Here is a 25,807-nt window from a genome sequence, read left to right as displayed (position 1 = left end):
AGGGAGGGAGAAAGAGAGGGAGAGAAACATCAGTGTGTGAGAGAAACATTAATTGGTTGCCTCTTGCATGCCCCCAGCTGGGGACCTGGCCGACAACCCAGGCACGTGCCCTGACCAGGAATTGAACCGGCAACACTTTGGTCTGCAGGACGACACACAACCCACTGAGCTACACCAGTCAGGGGGCTCGGCTTTTCTTCTAATGAAAACACAAGTACATTGTTAAAAACAAAACAGGCTAAAAAATCATCTGTCTAGATGTTTTAGAGATAGGTCCAGAAAGACACAACAAAATAAGAATAGTTGCTCTGGGATTCCAGTGAACTTTTTCTTCCAATGATACCAGTTTTAAAAAAGTATTGTCTTTATATTTTTCTCTACACATATAGACTCATGTGTTTATTTTTCAAGACATTTGATAGAAAATGAAGAATTGCGAATATGATTTCAGTGAGATGGGATATTTAATTCTACAGGAGTTAAGTTCCTCAAAACATCCCTTTTATACCAACTAAAGTATGAGATAAATACACAAAATCATTAAGAGAACGAAGAATTCTTCATGGTGTAAGTCTCTGACGTTCCTGTGCTCACCTGTCAGCATACACACCAAGTTTACAAAAAGTTCACCATGCAGACCCAGGGACAGCACGGTGGCCTCCTTCCCCAAGGGTCTGGGCACAGACCCCACCCCCTGGGAAGGAGCCACTGCGTCTCCAGCATGTGACAGTGAAGGGACTGGTGGGAGTCCTTCAATTAATTCCGATGCCCATGTAGAATTAACCTCTTCCAGTTGTCAGTTCACTGAGAGAGAAATCTGGGACACCACCCATCAATGTAGGACAATCCCTTCAAGCTTTAAAGGAAAAAACATTCTTCAAATTAACTGTTTGTAGGAGGCCCCAGTTTCTACCACTGTCTCTCTTTTGTTCCCTGAACAGCTCCAAGAAAAATGACTAAAATAAGATGTGTAGGCTTCAGCTTTGCCCAAATACTAATAGCAGCCTGGCCCTGCTCAAAAGACAGGGAAACAGAGAAAACACGCCCTCTCCTTGCAATCCACACTGGGGAAGTGCCAGAGCGAGCATTTCCGGTCAGCCCTTCATCAGCTTCTCGGGAAAAACACTTCATTTCTGGTCTCAAAATGGATCATCTCAGGTGGTTTGTAAAGATACTTGTGTTTAATCTCTTGTTGTGCACTCGGTGAGAACACTAAGAAGGAGGAAGGCTTTGCCTCCAGAGGCCCTCAGCTCTGCACTGTCCTGCGCTCTTGCTCCGCCGGCCTGGCTGAGGGAGTGCTTGGACTGGCTAGTCCCAAGTGACAAGTGACAGGTGACAAGTCAAAGACTTAGCGTAAAAAAGGGAAATGTGATTTTTATTTTGATTAAACATTAAAGTGATATTTTAGATATTAAATTATGAAAATTATTTAACTGGTTTTCTTTTTATACTCTTTATATATTTTAATGTGGCTGCTGGAAAATTGTAAGTTAGCTATATGGCTCACACTTTATTTCTCATGGACAGTGCTGCTCTCCACTCTCTCCTAGAGGAAGCCTGCAACGTAAAGAAGGAACTATACAACGTACAGGTGAGGTAAGAAACTAACAAATCAGTTCCTTAAAAACATGATCATTCATTACAGAAGACTGGAGAAGTATCTCGAGGGCCCTAACAAGGAGGTAAAATGTGACATAAATAAGCGCAACCCAAAGGCCCAACTGAAACACATCAGGAACTGTCACCAGCTGTTCCTTCGGTGGCTTTCAGTGGCAGAAGCGAGTCCTGAAGCGCCATTCAGAAATGCATGCCTGTGGGGACTCTGCCCGCACACAGGATGCCCCCAGTAATCGGTCCTGGTGACACGTGGGAGTCGGTCAGTGTTGGCAGAGAAGAAAGAATCAATTGGAAATGACTGGGTCAAGAGAGGACCCACTACCAGGGGCACCCTCCTCATCACTTAACCTACTGTGTCCCAGGGGCTCTGCCACCAGTCGGCCTAGTAAGTTCTCTTGAGTTTTAGATTAAAGGCCGAAAAACTGGCCCAGCAAGCAGTGAAAAAGATGGAAAACTTACCTTTGGGAAAAGCCCCAGAATTTGCTGAAATACCCAGACACTGTACACGAGGCAGTTAGTAATACACACTTTTTGCAATGGAAGGTATCTCTAGGCACGTAATGATACATAAGTTCCTGAGGAAAAACTAAGCATAAACTGTCCACAAGGTTACTTCCTTAAGAAAATACCAGACCCCAGGGGTAGAATGAGCGTTAACTTGTTTGTGTGTTTTCATGCTGCTTAGGACTTGCTAATTATGACTATAAATCAAAGTGGCAGACCTTCTAAACCACATATGAAAATAAGATTCATAGTGAGTCATTCGTCACAAACTGGTTGTTGTAACCCTGGCTTGTGCCAATCTGTGACTCAAAGAACAGCCCAAACACAAGAAATCAGTAAATACTGATTTCAAGGCTAGCATTAAAAGTGTTGGCACTTACTAGAATAATGTGCTTTATGTTGACATGTAGCAACTTAGAAGCTGGTAATATTCAGTAAGCTGGTAGAAAGTAAGCCATTAAACCAACTAAATCAAAAATCCCCTTCTGTTCACTTTGCTCGCTTGACTGAGCTCAAGCCCAGGGGCCTGAGGTCAGTATTTCTGTACACTGTGCACTTGGAACCCTGGCATCCTCCATCTGGAACAGTCACAGCGGCGTCCCTGGAGCAGGCACTTAGTAAGCATTTGTTAACTGGCACGGAAATGAAGTTCAGCAGCTGAAGGCACGGCTGAGGTCCCTGGATGGTTTTAGGAAGAGGGAGCCTTGCAATACCGGGTGGCAGGAAATGCAGACTTGAGTTTCCAGACTGGAAAACAGGAGGCAAGAAGTCTTTGAGATTCTTCCAGATCAAGGAGCCATTTGAAAATGAGAGGGGAGTAATGTACTTCTCTTAAAGAGGAAAAAGACGTCTCCTCTGCCCTGTGGCGTATCCCCCACTGCAGGGAACCCTGTCTGAGGTCCGGGAGTCAGAAGGCACCTTCCACAGGAGGGTGCGTGTCTCAGTGGTGCTGCACCTACAACAAAAGGAGGCCGCTGGCGGCGACCTGGTCCTAACTGACTTGTTTGCTTTTCTCAACCTGTTGGGTCAGGCAGCCCTGCAGTATTTGCCAGAAGTGCCCCACCCACAGAGTAGAGCAAAGGGCAGAATAAGTCCATAAAAGGAAGAAATGGGACTGTGCTAGAACAAGGTGGTTTCTGGGAGAGACCTCTGCCAGGCAGCCTGCAGCCTGTCCCACACCTGGCTCACCATCCAGGTACTACCTGTATGAAGCAGGGAAATGCAGGCGAGTTTTTCAGAACTGACCCCCTTTTTATGCCGCAGTGTTTCTAACAGGTGTTAGGATAGTGTAATGGGAACTTGGCTGTAATGGGGAGAGACGAGGAACATCTGAAAGAGAAAGTGAAGTGGAGAAGGAGTGTGGGAGTGGGTGGGGGAGGGAGTACCAGGGTGTGGGCAATATAGGGATAGAGCCAGGGATGATATTATAGCTGCCAGAGTCAGTATAATGGTCTTGAACTATGACCTTGTGACTCTCTCCAAGGTACTCTCCCCCACTAGACACCTGTGAAAGAAAATAACTGGGAGGATACCTCAACTCCAAATCTTTTACTAAGCAGCCAAGTAATGTTTGAGCCTCTTAGATCTCATCCACATCAGGCAGTGGCTGAACAATTGACCTGTGAGGTCTCGGCACTTAAATTCTAAGACTGCCATTTTCTCCCACAGGGAAGCGAAGGAACTTGGTAGCACGAATGCAAAGGAAGTGGAGAAGCAGCCTGTGGGGATGGACCTTCAGGTGCTTCTCCAGGATGTGCCTCTGCAGGAGGCTCGATAAGAAGATGACACAGCAGATGCCAAGCCCAAGTCCATGCCAAGGCGGAGGGCAGGACTCACTGAGAAGACAGGATATAGTCACTGGGATAAGTTCTAGAGAAAAGGAAAATTAATCCACTTTCTTTTCCTCTGTAAGGTGAGAGAATAGACAGGCATGTCTTAAAACAGTGTTAACGTGCATACGGTTACAATGTTCTTAGAGTAACTAATAAGAATGAAGAAATTAGATTGAAGTAGCTTCAGGAAATTATGACGGACTTTTCAAACCCTTGATTTTGAAAAATAATAACTGAGAATGTTATCTGGAGAAAAATCCAAGAAAAGACAGACCTTGGGGGAAAAAAGCAAAAAAAAAGACAGTCAGACCTTGGATAGAAGGGAAGGACTGAGCCAACAACCATCCTCAAGCAGTAAAACTTCACATTTCCTACCACATCCCGTAACTTCCCCTCCCATGCCTCAAAACACACATAAACGACGGCTCTGAAATTTGTTCCCAATAATGTCAAACCTTCTTGGCCAGTAGAGCAACTATTTAGAAAAAGGAAAAGACTTGAAGGAATGTACCTCCTGTCCTATTACTTACGAAAATGACTACTAAGACAGTGCGGCACTTTTTGGAAAGGCAATTTGTAACATGATTGAATTAAATGAGGGATCAGTTACAACAGTGCCCGGACCAGCGCCAGGCGCACACCTGGAGCTCCACGCGCACCACGCGCAGTTGGAAGAGTTCTCCCAGCTGCGCTGGCCTGGCTGGCTGTTCCCCGGTGCTTCTCACCCTCAACTTTTCTTTCAAATGTGGAAACACAATCTTGGTATAAAAATTATTTAAAAGGAAAAAATAAGTTGTAATTTACCAAACTATAATCAGGATGAACTTCTGTAGTTTATGTAAAGAGTACTATGTTCATGCCTATTAACCCTCAAAATTTTCTCCACTTTTCCTCATGAATTGTTCTCTACCCACTCCATTAAAGTAATAAAATTATATATACATGTGTATGTGTATATATATATTTCTTTAAAAATTTTTTTATTGATTTTAGAGACATAGGAAGGGAGGGAGGGAGGGAAGGAGGAAGGGGGAGAGATACACACAGAGAGGCATCAATTTTTTGTTCCACTTATTTATGCATTCATTAGTTGATTCTTGTATGTGCCCTGACCAGGGATCAAACCCACAACCTTGACATATTGGACGATGCTCTGACCAACTGAGCTACCCAGCCAGGGCTGTGTGTGTGTGTGTGTGTGTGTGTGTGTGTGTATTTCTATAGGTGCCACGTCTGATGGCTTCATGACAGCTGTAATCACCTTTAACTCTTTATGATCATCTTCTCATAAGGCTTCAAGGATTTGTTTACCCTCTGAAAATGTTTGCTAAATTTTATGCCAGGAGAGAACAGACACTATTTAGATGAAAAGGCTAATCCCACTGATGTGAAAGATCAGGCCCATTCTTCAGCTACTCTCACTATACCCTCAGAGGGCTTCTTCTAATGATCACACTTAAAGAACACAGACAAGTCTCTACTACCCAAATTGGGGGAAAGTGCTCTAACTTTTTTTAAAAAGAGGACAGCCCTGCCTCTGCCACAGCTCCCAGGCCCACATGCTGGGCTGCCCTGACCAGAGGATTCAGTGTCCTGACAGGAAGGGGGTCCCACCCCACACAGGGAAGGACCTGAGATTAATAATGTTGAACACTAGTCATACCTGGAACCCAGCAGGAAGTAAAACCGAATGACACATGATCCTCTGCTCTTAAAATAGGTATACAGTGAGCTGATTTTTATATTTATCTGAAAGCTTCTAAGTAACATTTTTAACTAATGACATATTGGGTTAGCCAAAAATCCATTTGGTTTGTTTCTGTAAAACAAAAGAGACAGTTTTCATTTTCACTGATAACTTCATTGATTTGGATATTTTGAGTGTGTTGGCCATCTCCCAAGTGGTAGAATGTTGATTGTTCTCAATTAATGTCTCGATTTGATCACTATCAACATCAACTGGTCTACCTGACCGTGAGCATTGTCCGGCAAGAAATCTCCACCATGAAACTTCGCAAACCACTTTTGACACATTCGATCATTCACAGCACCTTCTCCATACAGCGCACAAATCTTTTTTTGAGTTTCAGTTGTGTTTTTACCTTTCTTGAAATAATGAAGTATAAAATGGGAAAAATGTTGCACATTTTCTTCCACCTTCAATATTAAAATGGCCACATGAAAATTCACCAATTTTGGTCTAAGTTTTTTAAAAATGCACTGCTGATATGACAGCTGTCAGAATACAATCTAACCAAACTGTTTCGAATGAAGACAGACAACTAAGCATTACTAGAGCCATTGTATGGAAACAAACACACAAACTTTTGGCCAACCCAATAATTAAAGCAAGGAACTCCTGGTTGCCTAGGTGATGACATCTAAACACAGCACTGGAGGAATTTCTCTACACAAAGAAACTAGCTTTGTACGATGCTGGCCCCCGAGTAAGGCTCTGCTGCAGGGGTTCCCGGACCCCGAGACATTAGGATTCACTGAGAGTTTTAAAATACCAATGGGTGTGAGGGGTTTGAGGACGCATACCCTCCCATCAGTATTGCAGGCTCCTCAGGGGACCTCAGTGACAAGGCAGGGTTTGCAACTGCTGCTTCTTACCCTGATTCCGTCAATGCCACAGCAAAGGGGGAGACTATTCCCAGGGCCAGACCACTCAGCTGCTTGCCAGGGCTTTGGAGAAAGCATCCACTGGACTGAGATGAGGGGCTCGTTATTTCTCCATGCTCCAAACAGAAAGACACATGAGCCGCCCCAGCACAGCTTAGCCAAGGACTGGGAATGGCTACTGGAGGGCAGAGGTCACATATTCAATAGGGAGAGCTGAGGTTCCCTTTCTGGAGCTGCAAGCAATGCTTCTAGATTTGCAGAGAGCAATGGCTAGGCTAAGAACTGTCTGGGGAAGCCTCCGATTTCCAACATTTTCACCTGGTTAGGAAGCATTTTACAAGCTAATACTTCTCACTCCAGCTCATGCAGGAGATTAGTGTTGGAAACAGGACAAGACCATGGTAGCTGGGGGGATAGGTGACAAAAAGATTTCTCAGGAGAAGAAGGTAAATGAATGTATTTTTGCAGTCTTTTCAGGTACATTAAATGCAGGTACCTTTTTCCAAGCCAGGGCCACCATAACTTTCTCCATTAAGTTTTGCACCTTTCACACACAAACACTGTTTTTATGGCTTTCGGGAGAGAGGAAGAATGTGCCCTCTTCCAGCCGGAACCACAAGGCCAGTGAGCACTCAGCCCCCCCGGGCTGCGGCAGCCCTGGTGGCAACGCCCTCGGGGCCCCTTCGACAAGGTTTTGAGGAAAACAGTCCACCCTTACTACTTGTTAAAGTCATGTTATATTTTTAACCTGGCGGAGGCATCACAGACATGACAGCACACTTCATGATCTTTTTGTCCTTTGTTATTCTTAGCTCAACTTCCACAACTGAGTAAGAAGTTTCTTCTGTAGTTACAAGAGCGTTACAATTTTTACTCCTTCTCAGCAGGAAATAGGTGGCTCTTCTAGGGCCTCTCACTCTGAATCTGAGGCAGGTTGGCTCGGGAAAGCCACTGGGGAAAAAACTCACCAATCTTTCATCAAGAAAACAGCAAAAACACCCTATCAGGAGCTCAATGATTAAGAATAAAGGAAGAAAGGAGACTGTCCAAAATAGTAACATGTCCATGTAACTGAGGGTCTTAAGTAATGCAGAGATATTTTTTTTTACTATGTTCCTTTTTAAAGTGAAACTTCCAAAAATTGTAATAAATACAACGACAGATTTTTAATACTTAACAATGTACCATTCCCGCCTATATTAGTCAACAAGATATCCTAACCATAAGTTTAATACAATAGCTCTAAAACCTTATTAAATAATCTTCTACTTATTAATAGAAGTCAATAGTGGAGGTCACAGGCTCTAAATCTGGTGTGTTCAAATCAGCGAGGTAGCACATGGCCCTGACGCAGGGTCAGTATCAAAAAGATCACCCCGCAGGAGGAGTAAAATTTAGTGTAGGGCAGCGCTTTCAGACGCTCAGAATACTGATTAACATTTCAGTTCATGTAAGGTTTATAATTTCCAGAGAAAAATCAAATGAGCCTGTAGTAAATATCGATGTTATCAGAATAAAGAAAAATGTACCCCCCAATGCTATATTATCCTAAAATAAGATATCCTTTTCAATGAGTGTCTCGTCTTTTCTCAGAGCGGCGAGACTGCTGACGGCATCTGACACGTGGTGAGGCCTGGCAGGAGAGTGGGAAGCATCAGAGTCTACACCAAAGGAGTGACTGGTTTAGGAGCGAAGCCCATCTCCAATCCAAACACACACCTCCAGCCTCTTCTAAGACAACTCAGGGCTGCAATCAAGGGCCAAGCAAAGGCAGCCCTAAGCCAACAGCAGGTACAGGCTACACTGTAGGGAAAGGCCAGTCCCCCCTACTTACCTTTCTCTTTTTGGCCAACTTGCTTGAGTTGTCTGAGCTTCTCTTCTCAGAATCCAGTTTCTTCCCTGCCGATGGCTGTTTGTCCTCTGGTTTCTTCTGGTGGCTGCCCTTCCCAGATGGCTGGGGCACCCAGGAGAGGAGGTCGAGTGTTATCTTCACCATCAGTCTTTGTGGGGGAGGAGTGTCCCTGAGTGGGGAGAGCAGCCTGGTGTCTCTCAAAGGCACCACGAGTTTGCCCTTCCTGCGGTCCTCCTGCACCACCACTGCCCGGCGACAGCCACTAGTCCTACCACCAGTGCCACCGTCGTGTGTGGGACCCTGGCTCTGAGTCAGGGGAACGAGGGCCAAATGCTCAGGGCTCCTGTCCTCCACATTGTCATTCGTGGGCTCAGGACCTGAGAGCGCCTTCGAGGGGGCCTGGGGCCCACCCCTGTGCTTCTTCTTTTCACTGGAGGTTGGCACAGCTGGTTTAGGCTCTCTGCCGTCGCCAGTACGGGGCCTCCCTTTCGTCTTCACCTTGGGCTTTTCTTTGGAAGGGTGGTCCTTGGATCCATGGGGAAGTCCCGGCTCACTCTCCACCTGCAAGCTGGCCCGAGAGTCTGCTGGGGCAGAGACCTTGATGGAGTTTTTGGGTTGTTTGCTTCCAACAGTCTGCCTCTGCGGCAGCTCCTGTTGGGCAGGGGACTTCTGACAGCTCCTCTTGCCAGTGTGAGGGCCTTCAGGAGGGACCCGTGGGGCTCTGCCGGAGCCTCTGGGGGGAGGATCTTTGGATTCTGAACGCTCGTGACTAGTGGTGCCACTGTCGCCACCCTTGCCCTTCTCGTCTGGGTGCTGTGGTGGTGGTTCTGCACTCCCCAGGGCCTCTGGCGGCACTGGCGGCTGGCTGACTTTGGTCAGCCAGTTGTCTAGCTGCCATTTGTTTGTCGTAGGAGGTTCAGGCTAGAAACAAGAAAAAAGAGAAAAGTGTTAACTGACCAAAGGTTAATACAGTAACCAATTCTTCCCTTGGTTACTCACCCAACCCTACAGCACTGTCCTGGGAAACACCATCATTCCACACTTAAGATCAGGTCCTTTTTATCCTCCTCCAATTACAGGTCACAATCTATAAGAATTGACTCTTAAACCAATCTTTCAATTTGTTGTGTTACAGGAGTTTTGCTTTAGTAGATATTGACTCATAATAGACCATTAAGTATTGACCAATGCGGACCACTGACCTGCTGAGAAATCTTTGCAACATATTTTGTTCTAATGGGAACCACAGTATTAACAGTAATTAATATTTTGTTCTAATGGTAATTAGTTATATAAACAGAATTGACACACTTTGACTCACAAACTATTCTATCAGAATAGGCAGCCTTAAACAGCATCTAGCAATGCTCAACAAATATTTTTAAATTTAAAAAAAAAAGAAAGAAAGAAAATAATAGGCAATAAAAAGAATTCTTTTGTCAAGGATTTCCAGAAGAACACTAATGAATAAACCAAGTCTTGGTGATTAGCTACAGGTTTCATGCTTTATCCTTTTCTTTACACACTTTTCAACTAAAAATTACTTTCTTCAGACTAGATAACATTTCTCTTATTTAGTTAAAAACATGATAAGCATTTATCTGTAAAGGTTTTCAGTATATCAAGATAAATAATGATTCTCAAATTTAACACCTTAATAAAAAGAATCAAGTGAGGGCACATTAGATGAGCATCTGTCCCATTTGGATTCTTTAAAAATCAAGCATTATGTCTCTTGTCACAGGCAACATGAGCTGAAGTGGCCCTATTTTTCTAAGACACACAGGCAGGCTTCAAAGCACACAATTCAGAGCAATGAGATTATACCGATTATCTGTGCAAGTGATTTGTCAAATTAACAGAAGTCCCCGGCATCTCCTGTTACCTCCACTGTTTAAATCTTTGCTGTTAACTGATGCTTGATGCATCCCACCATCTCTCTTCAACGAGGCGTTAGGGTTTGCTAACAGAATGACACAGACCTTTGCATCTCCAAGTTCCACTACTGGGTCTCACATACGGTGGTATACATTGGGATAGTTCCTTGAGCATTCCTATAGGTGTATTACTGTGCCCAAACATGTGCCGCATAAAAATATTAGTGTCTAATAGGGTAAGCAATGAATATACTTTTTTAAAGGGCAGTACCTCATTCATGCTATATGCTTTTCTTTCATCTGACAGGTGTTTGGGTTTTTTTAAAATATATTTATTGATTATGCTATAACAGTTGTCCCATTCCCCCCGCCCTCACTCCACTCCATCCTGCCCACCCCCTCCCTCCCACATTCCCCCCCCTATAGTTCATGTCCTTGGGTCATACTTATAAGTTCTTTGGCTTCTACATTTCCTATACTATTCTTACCCTCCCCCTGTCTATTTTCCACCTATCATCTATGCTACTTATTCTCTGTACCTTTCCCCCCCTATCCCCCTCCCACATTGACAACCCTCCATGTGATCTCCATCTCTATGGTTCTGTTCCTGTTCTAGTTGTTTGCCTAGTTTGCTCTTGTTTTTGTTTTAGGTGTGGTCATTAATAACTGTGAGTTTGCTGTCATTTTTACTGTTCCTATTTTTGATCTTCTTTTTCTTAGGTAACTCCCTTTAACATTTCATACAATAAGGGCTTGGGGATGATGAACTTCTTTAACTTGACCTTATCTGAGAAGCACTTTATCTTCCCTTCCATTCTAAATGATAGCTTTGCTGGATACAGTAATCTTGGATGTAGGTCCTTGCGTTTAATCTTGGCTAATGTAATTATGATGTGCCTTGGTGTGTTCCTCCTTGGGTCCAGCTTCTTTGGGACTCTCTGAGCTTCCTGGACTTCCTGGAAGTCTATTTCCTTTGCCAGATTAGGGAAGTTCTCCTTCATTATTTGTTCAAATAAGTTTTCAATTTCTTGCTCTTCCTCTTCTCCTTCTGGCACCCCTATAATTTGGATGTTGGAACGTTTCAAGATGTCCTGGAGGTTCCTAAGCCTCTCCTCATTTTTCTGAATTCTTGTCTCTCCATTCTTTTCTGGTTGGATGTTTCTTTCTTCCTTGTGGTCCACACCGTTGATTTGAGTCCAGTTTCCTTCGCATCACTATTGGTTCCCTGTACATTTTCCTTTGTTTTTCTTAGCATAGGCTTCATTTTTTCATTTGGTTTTCGAACAGATTCAACCAATTCTGTGAGCATCTTGATAACCAGTGTTTTGAACTGTGCATCTGATAGGTTGGCTATCTCTTCCTCGCTTAGTTGTATTTTTTTCTGGAGCTTTGAAGTGTTCTGTCATTTGGGCCATTATTATTATTTTTTGGGGGGGTCTTGGTGCGTCTGTTACTTTAAGGGGCGGAGCCTTAGGTGTTCCCCGGGGCGGGGTAACACTGGTGGCTGCAAGGTGATGCTGTACGTGGGGGAGGGGCTGAGAGGGAGCAATGGCGCCCGCTCCACTCTCCTCCGGATTTCAATCTTTCACTCTGCTACCCACAATCAAACTGGGCCCCTCTGGTGTTGGTTCCCGAGTGGGTGGGCCTGTGCACACTCTAGGCCCCTGTGGGTCTCTCCAACGACCTCTCCTGTGAGGCTGGGAGTCTCTCCTGCTGCCACCCCAACCCCCACTGGCGTTTTCAATCAGAGGTTTGAGGCTTTATTTCCCAGCGCCAGAGCCCTGGGTTACGTGGTCTGCTTCGCTCCCTGTCATTTGTCCGGTTTATCTGTGCGCGAATGTGGGGCCGCAGGGTCTGCTAGTGGTCAGACTGCCTGCCCTGTTCATCCCACACTCCGCCAGTCTTGGTCCTGCCATGGCCACAGGAGTCCTCTCTGCCCCAGTGCCTGTCTCCGCCCCTCCTACCGGTCTGGATGAATGTTTATGTTTTATTTCCTTGGTGTCGGACTTCCTTGCCGTTCAATTTTCTGTCAGTTCTCGTTGTGCGAGGAGGCGCAGTGTGTCTACCTACGCCGCCATCTTGGTTCTCCCCCTGACAGGTGGTTTATAGTAATGACTAAATCACATACATAATGCACCAGAAAGTTAGCTGAAAGATATTCCATACAGGATTTAACTGATTCAATTACGGATACGGAGGTGACTCCAGTAGGTGGACAATATTTAACAGGGAAGATTGCTAACAATTTTCCCAAGTGAAATATCCCAAATATTCAACTCTGTAAAACCATGTGAACTTAATACATACAAGATATATGAATATAGTTTAAAGGCTTTCAGGCCAGAGAAAAGGTAATTAAGTGTTCCTGAAACAGGACAGAGTTAATAGGAACTTTAAGGAACCAGATGAAACCATGCTTCAGCAAAAAGATGGCTACATAACTGCTTTCTTCTGTTTACCCCATGGTGCTGCTTACAGTAACACATCTCCCTTACAGTTCCCTGTACCTACATCAGCTCCCTACCCAGGCTTGCATTTGATTTTTCAGAGCAGGGAGGAAGGGAAGAAAGAAACTACTCTTATGTGCCAGAAATTTTGTCATGTGGAATCTAAAACTGTACTCAACATTCTAACAAGACAAGATGACTGTTAAGGGTGGAGAAAAGATTAGCACACAATACCTACTTGTCAGACACTGTTTCCTGAGAAAGCTTGGGGGTGTGGTAATACTAGTGGTTAACTGGGGACAAAGCATGGGGAGATACCACGTGACAATCCCGTCAGGAACCAAACCCTTCAAACCCTTTCCTGGGAAAGGTATGGGTACACCTCTCCAGGGCTTCATGTACAGCCGAACTCCAGTCACTGACACACTGTACAGAAAAGTATGTGTGCTGGAACCGACGAGAAAAGTCAATTCTGGTATAGATATCATCTGCCTTTTCTCTCCCCAAACAGGACAGTGTAAGATACATTTAGTAGTCCCTAATGGAACGTCCTGGTTACAGAAATAAAACACATTTTCTCCAACTGCAGTCCTAAAAATGTCCAGAAGGCAGGCGTATGGCCCAATTGCAGAGTCAAATTGAGCTTGTGTGCCCAGATGGAGGGGCAGGGGTAGGGACAATCCTTCCTGTGTACCTACTATAAAGATGTGAAATGGTTAGAATTCCTTCAAGGTCAGGTATTATTTCGCTGTTGGAATGGGGGAAACTTTTACATAAGGGACTGATTACAAATATATTTTAAAATGAATTTTAAGCGTGCAAGTGCTGGACAGGATCGAGGTTTGAGTCTTCGTTTCTCCCTCTGCCTTTCCCCATGCACTGTCCCCAGCCCTCCAGGGCTGCAGGAACCCAAACAGTGTACATTGGAAGTGAAAAAATATGATACATTTTCATTAAGCATTTTAATAAATGTTTGACCATATGTCCCTTTCTCTTTCCTAATTTTTCAAATTGGCAAAAGTTCACATATTTTAGAATGAATTATGATTTTGTATAAAAAGCTGTGAGCTATGTACAATATATGACTACTTTTCTAGTAAAATACCATAGTCGTGAGGGAGTATGCATCCAAGAATTAAAAGAAAAAAGAAAAGCAAATAAGGACGGAGAGAAGCAGCATGGTACAGTAGGAAATAAAAAGGCTTCAGAGTGAAAGGCCTATGGGTTTGAATCTTCAGTGCTGCTACGTTCTCTACGGTTGAAAAGAAAGCTACCAATCTTTTAGGGTGGTGGGAGGGTTAAGAGCCTCAAAGGCAATCAACCTTGGTCATTCACTACCAAAGAAACAGACAATGAACAGATTAGAAAACTAAGCATATCCCTGAATAACTGAGAACAGAATCATTTTTCCCCCTGAATTTTACTTAAACAGTAAAAAGATGAGGTGTCCCATATATTTTCAAAAGCTGAGAATTATATTTTGATCCCTTCTATAAAGCAAACACTGAAGTCTGCTTTTTCCCAAGTTCACCACCAGCTCATTTGGCAGGCATATAACATTTCAGATTCTCATAAGATTACTAAAGTACTTCATCAAATGAATTTAAAATACAGCCATAAAAAGCAAATTTCTCAGCATTAAAAATAGAATTTAAAAAAGGATGAGAAAGTAATAACTAGTAACTATGGCCTGTTATGTATAAAATTCATGTTACTCTCAACTAATACAGGAGATTTACAATAAGGAAAGTATTCATTTTAAAAGAAAAGGAGAATAGTTAAATACCTTCAGGAAAATTAAAGGTTTAAAATCCAGACAAAGACAAAATATTTCCAGGGAAGTCGAACCTCAGTATAAAATATGCAAACCATACCAAGTTTAGACTTGCACAGCAATACAAAAGTACCAACATGAACCTATTTAGTGAGGCGATTTAAAAAAAAATAAAGTAGGTGTTTTTTCCCCCCGACCCACCATCTGTGGTGGAATTGCAGCCAAGATGCAGATTTTTGTGAAAACCCTTATGGGGAAGAACACTCTCAAGGTCGAACCCTCAGGTACAAGAGAAAATGTAAAGGCCACGATGCAGGATAAAGAAGGAATTCCTCCAGATACGCAAAGACTGATCTCTGCTGGCAGGCCACTGGAAGACTGACGTACTTTGTCTGACCGCAGCATTCAAAAGCAGCCCACTCTTCACCTTGTGCTGAGACTTCGTGGTAGTGCTAAGAAAATGAAGAAGTCTTAAACCACTCCCAAGAAGAATATGCATAGGAGAAAGAGGGTTAAGCTGGCTGTCCCCAAATAGTACATGGTGGATGAGAATGGCAGAACCCGCCGCCTCCATCCAGAGCACCTCCAGGTGGAAGTGGTGCTGGAGGCTAGCTACATGGCCAGCCCCTCTGACAGGCGGTACTGTGGTGCATGTTGTCTGCCCGACTGTTTCAAACAACCCAGACGACCAGTCCTTGTATATGGGTTAATAAAAGATATGAACACTTTAAATAAATAACAATAAAGAAAATAAAAATTAAAAATAAAGTAGGATGGGAACATTTATTTTTTATCTGAGTCTCTATCTCAGTAACCTCTTGGGCAAGACGTCATTGTTTCACAAAATCAAATTCCAGATTAATCTTTCTTTAAAACTTCAACTATTGCCATTTCTACTTTATTTGCATATAATCTTATTATTTAGTTGAATTCTGTTCCTTCTATCAGTAGCATAAGGAGCATGAAGATTTTTCTTACTGAACAAGGTGACACACAAAGCCAAGTTCTTATAAACATTAACAGTGAACAATCACATAATTTGTCTGCAGGGCACATTCAGTATCTTTTTCCCCGGGGCACAGACAGATTATTTCAATAGCAATTAGTATCACACAAGGAAACAAAGAACCCCCAGAAACACAGAGAGCAGCTTCTAAAATCTGAAAGGCACTGCAAGTGCAGTTACCGCTGATCTGTGGTTATCCACTCCAAAAGAATATCCACTGAGCCATGACTCTGGGCCAGACATAAATTCCCATCACACAAAAAATGACACCCGGTTGTGTGTCAGCCTCCCCTGCCCTCAGACGCGGCTCTGGGCCTCCCTGCGTGCTCTCCAGATGGAGTCGGTCGATGCTCCAGTGGAACTAACTGCCTTGCTTTCTGAACAGCAGAAACAAATACTGAGAACTGTAACACTTTCTTCATCAGAAATATTCGTTTTCCAGAATTCCCATCTTAACTATGTGGAATAACTTTCTCTACACAAGCTGGTCTAGTTCACCCAAAATGCCTCCCCTTTTCACCAAGTGGCCTTTTCCAGCACAAGTTTTACATCGCTGCTCTAAGTCTTGAGAGCATTTGGCAACCCTGTGGCTGTTACTAAATCTCCTGTGCATCGACAATCCAGTAGGTAGCATAAATCCTCTAGAAAAATGTAGTGCTTGAGATTTTCAATCTCATCTGTTCACCTTTACAATATTTCCCAAGGGCGGTGACAGGCAAACACAGTTATCCCTGTTTTACATGGGGCAGAGGGTGCAAAGCAACACAGCCCTGACAAAATCACTACACCATCCTTTTAATGGCTCTTAGTGACTCAAAAATAGAACCTCTGAGGACTCATTTGTAGTTCGTGTGCCTGCCCTTTGCTAAATCAGGCTGCCTCCTTTTGATTTCCTTAATTCACACATTCCTGAAATTTCTAAAAGAACCCTCATTAATATTAAAACAGCAGTCTACTAAAAATGAGTTTTCTTCTCAAAAGAAGGAAAAAGATAATGGTGTGCAAACATTCTTAATGATTTGCCCTTCAAAACACACTAGCCACAGCAGAGAAGAGCATATCATTTTAAGCAGGAGAGAGAAGATCTCTCTCCCAAACCTCCACTGCCAAACGTTTGGTAAGGAATAAGTAAATAGAAAGAGTTGGTCCCACACACAGTCGGAGCAGGAAAACACGGCCCCAGGGCACAAAACCACTCAGTCCCACGGTCTGGCCCACAGTGGACTCTAGCCCCAGAATGCTGCCATCTTAACATGGTCTCCTGGAGGGGACACAGTACCTCAGGAGCCGGGGGTTCGTGGGGCTCATTCTCCTCGCTGTCACTTGAGCTGCTCTCGCTCTCCGAGTCCGAGGAGCTGTCTGAGTCACTGGTGCTCTCTGACTCTGCACCACTGGAATGTGCTGAGGCCGCTGCTTCTGGAAGCGACTGTGGAGCGCTGCAAAGCAACCAAGAGAGATTCTCTGAAGACACTATGCAAGGTGGATTTTTTTTCCCTCTTATTTCCTGCTTTGCTCATTTTTCTGCTACTCAAAAGAAAACGCTTCAATATTAACAAACATTACTAAATTACTGTATCATCCAGTTGACAGAAAGGACTATAAAGGCTCAAAAATCAGCAAAAAAAACCCTTAAAACAGCTTACCTGATAAGTCTATAAAAGAGAAGCCTATGGAATTTTGTTCCTGAAAATATTGCAAGCTATACTAATTTCGCTTAGATGCTGGGTGCTTTCTGTTAGGCGTTGGTAAACCATGACCTGCACTGGCTGCCTGTTTTTCTAAATAAAGTTTAATTGGAACACATCCAAACCTACTATTTTATGTATTACCTATGTCTACTTTTACACTGCAAAAGCAAATCTGACTAGCTTCAGCACATGCCATATGGCCCACAAAGCCCAAAATATTTACTTTCTGACACTTTAAGTTTGTTGATCCCTGCTATAGGTAACCCAAACAAGTTAATTTAAGAAAGAATAGCAAATACATTAAAATCTCCCTCTATATAGAGAAAGTCTGTATGAGAACTGTATGGTTGCCAGAGACTATTGAATATAAATGGTGTTCCTTTGGAAAGTGACCCCAAAGGCAAGCCAGGCACAATCCTGGGCAGAATTATAAAATGGGCCATTCCTTACAAGTGGCTTAGGATAATCCACAAATATCAGCCAAAGTAGAGATCAACCATTCCCGGTTTTCAAAACAGGACAATAACTCTATGTCAGCAGAGAAAACACTGCTGAGCATACACAGAATTTCAAAATATATCTGAAAACCTTGCCTTTGATGGAATTAGTGAAAGCAGTAAATCAATATCTATATTCTCGAAAGTCTCCAAGTCTACCTAAAATATTAAATTTATTAAATAAAATTATATTAGGATAAGTAGAATTTTAAAAATATAACAAATAAAACGAGTTGAGGCCACTTAAAAACAAACACACTATACTATGACATAATTTCCTCATATAAATGCTGCCTCAAGTTTGTGATCATTTTCACCCTGGCAGCTAAAGAGCTTAAGTCAGGGATGAAAAACAGAATGATCATCACTTGCAGTGTTATTCCTGCCTTTGATTTATCCCCACTTTGTTTTTTCTATTTTCTTTTCCTCCACTTTCAAGTTAGGCTACTTTGTCATATTTAATGAGTCAATATAAGCCGCTAGAAATTACTGAACAAAATGGAATATAAATAAATGAGCAGAGCTTATGGATCCATAAGACCTTGCCCAATTACATGAGCTTCCTCCACATTAACCGTAACATCACATGTACGCGATGGTCTTTATTGCTGAGCTTGTCTCAGAACGGATGACCACATCTCAAGGGAGTCAAACAGCTACGGTGCCGTTTAGCCCTTCTTTGTCCGTGAGGTCAGATGTTGGCAAATTAAATCATTAAATTTAGTACCAGAAGTAGTTTAGATAGTTTCCATTTCCAAAAATTAAAACATAATGTTTTCTAAAACATGGCGAAGCTGTTTACTAAATGAAAACAATGCCATTTCCATCACACTAAAATGTACTTACTGCCAGTCAATTTACAAAGCAACTGTAACAGAAAATTCCTGACTAAAAAAACAGGCACTATGGAAAGTTCAGCTTTATAATTTTTGAAAATACAGCAATGCTGTCACTTTCAAAGAAACGCTGGGCTCTTCAGCAGAACTTTTCAAATACTGGTTACGTAATACTGATGAAAGTGATGTAGGTTTATTTTAAGTTCTCAAAAATTTTAACCACCCAAACTGATGATTTAGGTGGGTGCAAGGGCTCTTTCTCTTTTGCAGAGTTAACAACCTCTCTGAGGTTATTTGAGGCTTCCAAAGTATTAAATAGGTACTTTCTTTTAACTGCGATCCTCCCTCTCCTTCCCCATGAAGAAGTTACCAAAGTACTAAATAAGGCTGTGTTTTTCCCATTTTGTAGGAAAATGCAAACGTTTCGTACAGGTGAGGAGAAACCCGCACACGATACCTTGGTGGTGCAGATGCAGAAGGAGGCTTCTCTGGGGTCTAGGCATTCACAATAAGGGAAGGAAGGCCCAGGAAAAGAACAAAAAACAGGTTAGGATAAGCAGTTCCGAAATGTTAGATTTAAAAGGATTACTGGTGCTACAGGATATACAAAACTTACTTGTTCGATCTCACTGTCCTCACTGTCACTGAGTTGAAGGTCATCTTCAAGCATGCTAAAATGGGCAGGGACACAGACACTGCAGAATTTAGAATGATTTCCAGTAACTCCTTTTAACATATACACAGAAAATATGCTTAATGATTAAAAAAAGGGATGGGACAGATGAGGACTTCAATTCAAAATGGCAGCACAGGTACACTGATCACCTCTGTGAATAATCAAATCAAAATTACAACTAAATTATGGAATAACCACCACTCAACAGTCAAAAATCAAATTGAATGGAAGTATGAACTCTATGGAATTAAAGAAAAAACATCCATCCAGACTGAGCCACAGAACTAGCAGGAGGGTGCCATATGGGAGACTCTATCAACCTAGCTAACACTGCCCTGCCCTGGAGATTCCCTGAGACTCCATTCCATCCAATTTGCATGCCTCCCAAGCTGTTAACAGAGATTTTTCCACATGAAAGGCTGGTCTTGGCTCGTGTTTCACAACTTCCAAAATCCTCTGAAACAAGAAACAGGCAGCCTCAGTGAGCCCCAGCACCCAAATCTCTTGCTAAGGGCCCCAGGCCTGGCACTAGCAGCAGCCAGCCTAGATTCACAGCTTGGCTTCGACTGGGAACTGACAAGTCCAGCACAAGTAGCAGCATCTCAGATTGCTTTATACCCCAGGTAGGGTGACCTCGGGCAAACACACTGGGGGCTGACCTTGGCCTGCACTACCCAGGAAACCCCAGAGCCTCCGCAGCCAGTGGACAGCTACAGACCATGTCGAAGCACCACCACCCTGCCCTCACAGAGCTGATCTTCCATGGAGGGCAGAGGTTGGTGGGCAGCTGACTGGCCTGGGTAAATCCCTCCCACTGACCTGCCAACAGCAATCAATCTCTACTAAAAGAGGTGTACTCAGCCCACACAAAGGGCACACCTCAAGTACCCGGCTTGGGTGATATGGGAGGCTGTGCCACTGGACACTACAGAACACCTACTACATTAGGTCACACTACCAAGACACAGGGTCAAAGCGGCTCTATCTAATACATAGAGAAACAAACACAGGGAGGCTGCCAAAATGAGGAGACAAAGAAACATGACCCAAAGGAAAGAACAGATCAAAACTCCAGAAAAACAACTAAACAAATAGGAGATAAGCAATCTATCAGATATAGAGTTCAAAACACTGTTTATAAGGATGCTCAAGGAATTTAGTTAGGACCTCAACAGCATAAAAAAGACCAAGTCAGAAATGAAGGATTCATTAATTAAAATAAAGAAAAATTTATAGGGAAACAACAGTAGAGTGGATGAACCCAAGAATTAAATCAATGATTTGTTACAGAAAGAAGCAAAAAACAACCAATCAGAACAATAAGAAAAAAGTATTAAAAAAAAAAAAACGAGGACAGTGTGAGCAGCCTGTAGGGCAACTTCAAGCATTCCAACATTCCTATCATAGGGGTGCAAGAAGGAGAGGAGAAAGAGCAAGAAATTGGAAATCTATTTGAAAAAATAGTGAAAGAAAACTTCCCTAATTTGGGGAAGGAAACAGGCATGCAAGTCCACAAAGCACAGAGTCCCAAACAAGATGGATGCAAAGAGGCCCACTCCAAGACACACCATAATTAAAATGCCAAAGGTTAAAGATAAAGAGAGAATCTTAAAAGCAGCAAGGGAAAAGAAGTTTGTTACCTACAAGGGTGTCACAAGACTGTCAGCTGATTTCTCAAAGGAAACTCTGCAGACTAGAAGGCATTGGCAAGAAATATTCGAAGTCATGAAGCAAGGACCTACAACCAAGACTGCTCTCCCCAGCAAAGCTGTCATATAGAATCGAAGGGCAGATAAAGAGCTTCCCTGACAAGAAAAAACTGAAGGAGTTCATCATCACCAAACCATGATTATATGAAATGTTGAAGAGACTTACTTAAGAAAAAGAAGATCAAACCTATGAACAATAAAGTGGTAATAAATACATATCTATCAACAACTGAATCTGAAAAACAAACTAAGGAAACAAGAACAGAGATGGAATCAGGGATACTGAGAGGATTTTGATGGTTGTCAGATGGGAGTGGGTTGTAGGAGAATGAGTAAAGAGGTGAGAGGATTAAGAAGTACAAATAGGTAGTCACAGAATAGCAGTGGGGATGTAAAATACAGTATAGGAAATGGAGTAGCCAAAGAACTTATATGCATGATCCATGGATATGAACAATGGTGTGGGGATTGCCTGAGGGAGAGGGTGGTGCTGGGTGGAGAGGGGCAAAGGGGGAAAATTTGGGACAACTGTAATAGCATAATCAATTAAATATAATCCACCACCACCTCCCCACCCCTGCCACCAAAAAGGGTGGGATATGTGTAGGATTTATTTATTCATCCAATGCTTTATTTCATGGAAATATAAGTTTTATAATTATAACACAGAAGTCCAAAGCTCCTTATTATCTCAAAACTGAATCTTTCACACACCTGAACATTAAAGGTAGAACTACCACAAGATGGGGATTTGTTGTCAGCCCCAAGACTAAAGCTCCCATGTGCACGTGGTAGGAAGACAGGAAGGTAGGTAAGTAGACAGGAAAGGAGGGAGGGAAAAGAAAGGGAACACACTCAAATTATTTCCTTTGATATTCTCTAAGAACTAGAATAAATGATTAACCAGGGAATGAGTTAGCAGCAAATGAATATGTGTACAATGCTTAAAATAGTGCCAGACACTTAAAAAGTGCTATATATAAATCAAATATATACACAGTATCAGGCAACAGTCACCAAAGAGTGCACTTATCCTGCAGTTTTGTCCAAAGGACATTATTACTATTGAACTTTATTTTTCATACATACAAAAAGTCTCTTTTGTCTGCTTGAACACTGATCAGTGGAAAGAGTAGTAATACAAATGACATCATTGTCTAGAAAATATTTAACCTCACAGCTATCATTCTGGTTAAAATAAAAACTTAGTTCACTGCCCCGAAGTTGTATTAGTACTCATCTCTTGGCAATTTGGTTTATGATGAACCTAAATATTAAAAGTGAACACTTTCTAATCTGTACATGAACTCACATCTTAGCCCCTTTCTTATCTCTTCCCCTTTACCTTATTCCATGGGCATGCCTAAATATCAAAGGAATAAATTAGTAAATGCTCCTTCTACTTCCCCCCAAATTTATTAGCATGGGTATTTCAGGAAATGGTATTAAGAGAAAGTGAAAAAAAAAAAGTCTGCTTCAGTATTATAGATGCTCAAAAAAACAAATTATCTTGGAGGTTACAACCCTTCAGTATTTCTAAAAATACCTCTTAATAATCTCACTAACTACTTTTACGGCAGCCCACTACCTGCCACTGAGACAAACAGGCATCATTAGTTGGGGAATCCATGGTAAAATCACTGTATTTTCTAATGAAAACAAATGATAAAACTTGGCTCTTTCATAATGACTGTCTGCATGCAACGTTGTAATTCTGCCAAGGAAGTATTTTCATCAACAAATGTACTAAAAAACATCCTGTGTAAGTTTTTCAAAAACATGAAAATTGTTAGCTTTTAAATACACATTTCACTTAATATTTTTCTAAGGAAAGCTAAGTTCCTATTTTAGCGAGGCTCGAAAACACAGCCTTCAGATGTAGGACTTGGCAGAAATCACAATGGTATATATGGAAAAGTCACTCAACAAGTTTACTGCCGAATAGTGGCTTGGCTGGGGCACACACACAAGCAAAAGATAAAAGATATAACTTTGGAATAAAAGTAAGAGAAAGAAATCTCACAAAGTGTATTCAGTATTAACCAACAACCAAAAAACCCACAGTAAATGAACTTCTTTGTGTCTTTACTCATTGGGTTTGTTTTGTATAAAACTGATTTGCCTTAATTTCCTGAAACTTCAATAGCCATGCAATTCAAACATGCTTCCCATTGTAAGCAAAGGACTAAATACCCCGTAAGTTGTTTGCCAAGCTACTGAATGCCTAGCTTCCATGAATGTATTCTCCTAAAGACAATCACAAAGTATGTAAGATATGTTGAATAAATCAGAAAGGGTATGTTGTGGCTTTTACCTCTACTTGATGTTAAGGAATAAAAGGGACCGAAAAAAAAAATGCTGTTTCAGATTCTGAAAATTTCCTCTTCAGAACATTAAGTAGATGAGATGATGACAAAACAGGCCTCCAGGTGCGAAACTTACTCAGGACCTAACAGTTGAAGGGCAGTGACCACTGGAGGAAGATTGCTGAAGGTATCTCCAAAGAACACTTAGTCAAAAAGCAATGATAAACCAGTAAAGTCACACAAAATCTATTCACTACATGGGTTGTACTAGGCATAGGCATTTCATTTAATCAAAATTCATGGGTATAACTTATCTGACATGAAAATTAGCACACGTGGTGTACTGTCAGTGCCTGTCCCCTCCAACAGTAACCAGGGAATCCTCCAGAAACCAGTTTATATCATCAGAGATGGGCAGCCTAACATAAACCAGCAAGCTCGTAGTGGGGGAAAGAAACATTTTCTAAAGTTTTTGATAAAAAATCATGTATTGCATCTCTAGTAAGAAAAAAGGTCACCTAAAAACCGTAACTAAAAATTAATCACAGATGACACTGTGATTTTTTTTAAAAAAGAATCTATATAGTTGGGGAAAATGTAACCCGATGACAGGTAAAAGTTTCATTTTTAGAGATAAGAAAAACTTTGTAAAAGAGTCAGTTGCTAAAGCCCTTACCTGCCCCACAAACAATGATATCCGAGGCTGAGAACATGAGCATGTCACACTATACTATACTTCACATACTATATGTGAGAGAACTGGTCATTGAATGTGAAAAATGACAAAATTAACTACAGCACATCCGGGTGAGCATCTTTATACCCACTAAACGAGACTCAATTATCTTAGACCCAGTCCCATTCATACCAAGAGAATCTGGGTCAAGAGAACCTGAGGCCCAAAGGACGTACTCAGCTAACTCTAAGGTTTTCTGAGGCAGTATCAAGTCATCTGTACCTTCTCAATTCCCATGTCTAGAACTTGGCAGGTACCCTACAAAGCTGGCTGAATGAAAAGCACCCCTTTTGCTGAAAAAGGAATAGTACCACGAAGCTGCACCCACTCTGTGATCAGAAATTCACACGCATTCCCTTTACTCACAACCCTATGGGCTGCCTCTGATCATCTTCTCAGGTTCCAAGGATGAGGCAACAGCACAGAACCGCCACCTAACTTGCCTACGATCATGAAGCTGCTATATGCCGGAGGCAGGACGCACAAGCCATTCCGTCTGATCCATCCCCTTACTCTGGCCCACACAGGACCCAACGGCTAGAAAGCCTAACTGATGCAATGGAATCTAAATTCCAGCACCCACAAATAGAAGACTTTAATTTAAAAGAAAATAACTATCGATAAAAAGAGAAAGGACAAATAAATAAAATAACTATCTTGTTGGAATAAAATAAATTTACTATTTTTCCTTTACAAAAGTCAATGAAGTTTAAACCTCATGTACTTTTTAAACTGGTCAAGTAACTCATTTTGCTTTCAAATGCTAAGACAGAGCAGTTATTTCAAAGCACAGGTGACGGTGCGGCCCACCCTGGCACTGTTCAAGAGGCCGAATGCTCAGGTAAAGCCGCTCTTCGCACTGCCATGTAGGTCTCACCACATTTTACACTACTGGTTTGGTAGACTTTTTACTTAGAGGTTACAAACAGTTCTCAAACCCCTTTGCACAAATGCATTTTTCTAGCAGCTGTTCCGTAAAGCTCAGAGCCAAGTGCAGGTTCCGGCAGGCAGGCTTCAGTGACTCAGAGTCCATTGTTACTGAGCGAAGACACACAAGACAAGACGCCTTTATTCCATCTCCATGCCTCAGGGCTGGCCTCGCCCAAGATTTCACTGCCAATATTTTGTGACGTCTCAATTTCAAACCCAAAACTATTTAAATACAATGATTTTTGGCTTAATGTTTCCTATCATCAGGCCATACATTTTATTTGGGAAAGAACAAGTGAAAGCAAGCTCACAATAACTAATAAGTCACCGTCCTGGTATGAGGTATGCGTAAATGGTAAGGAAAGCAATGCATTTTAGAAACCACTAATGAGTGTACCAACTTGCACAACCTCACAAGCTTAAAACTGATTTGGGGACAGAAGAGGCAATGGGTTGTGGGAAAGGGGTGCCAAACAGACACACAATTCCCAAAACTTTAAATTCAATCAGGCTTTGATTTCTTTTTTGATAAAGGGCAGAAACAAGGACTACAAATGCGTTGTAGAGGATGATGGAAGTCCACAAATTATGAAGAGGCCGTCACATACAATAAATAACAATAACAAAGCAGATCTTAAGCAGCTGTGACACAACATGAACGGGGCCTCTCCGAATGACTAGGGGAGTTGGCAGGTGGGGTTCAAACTCACGGACACGGTTCACCAGGTTACGGACTGACGAGATGGAGGGGAATGTCTCACTATGTGACTTAGTGCAGCAACTGGGCTCATGGTTGGTAAGGTAAAAACGGTTGTCACAGGTTTAAAATATTATTTAAACTCCAAGGATGAAATAAAGATTATCTGAGGTCAAATAAGGATGAAAAAGCACAAGA

General features: G+C 42.2%; 1 protein-coding gene across 1 annotated transcript in view; it reads right to left on the bottom strand.

The window, feature by feature from the left end:
• Nucleotides 1-25,807, bottom strand: part of AFF1 (ALF transcription elongation factor 1) — a 133,072-nt gene that overhangs the window by 15,195 nt on the left and 92,070 nt on the right. The window contains exons 8-11 of the mRNA XM_024574744.4: nt 19,172-19,226; nt 19,013-19,050; nt 16,814-16,970; nt 8,413-9,351 (exon numbers count right to left, since the gene is read on the bottom strand). Coding sequence (XP_024430512.3) covers nt 8,413-9,351; nt 16,814-16,970; nt 19,013-19,050; nt 19,172-19,226 — 1,189 coding nt within the window. The remainder of the gene's footprint in view (nt 1-8,412; nt 9,352-16,813; nt 16,971-19,012; nt 19,051-19,171; nt 19,227-25,807) is intronic.

This window comes from Desmodus rotundus, chromosome 4 (genome assembly GCF_022682495.2).
Source record: "Desmodus rotundus isolate HL8 chromosome 4, HLdesRot8A.1, whole genome shotgun sequence".
NCBI classification, from domain to species: Eukaryota; Metazoa; Chordata; class Mammalia; order Chiroptera; family Phyllostomidae; genus Desmodus; species Desmodus rotundus.
Note: the sequence above shows the minus strand (reverse complement) of the source record. Positions and strands in the feature narration are given on the sequence as shown.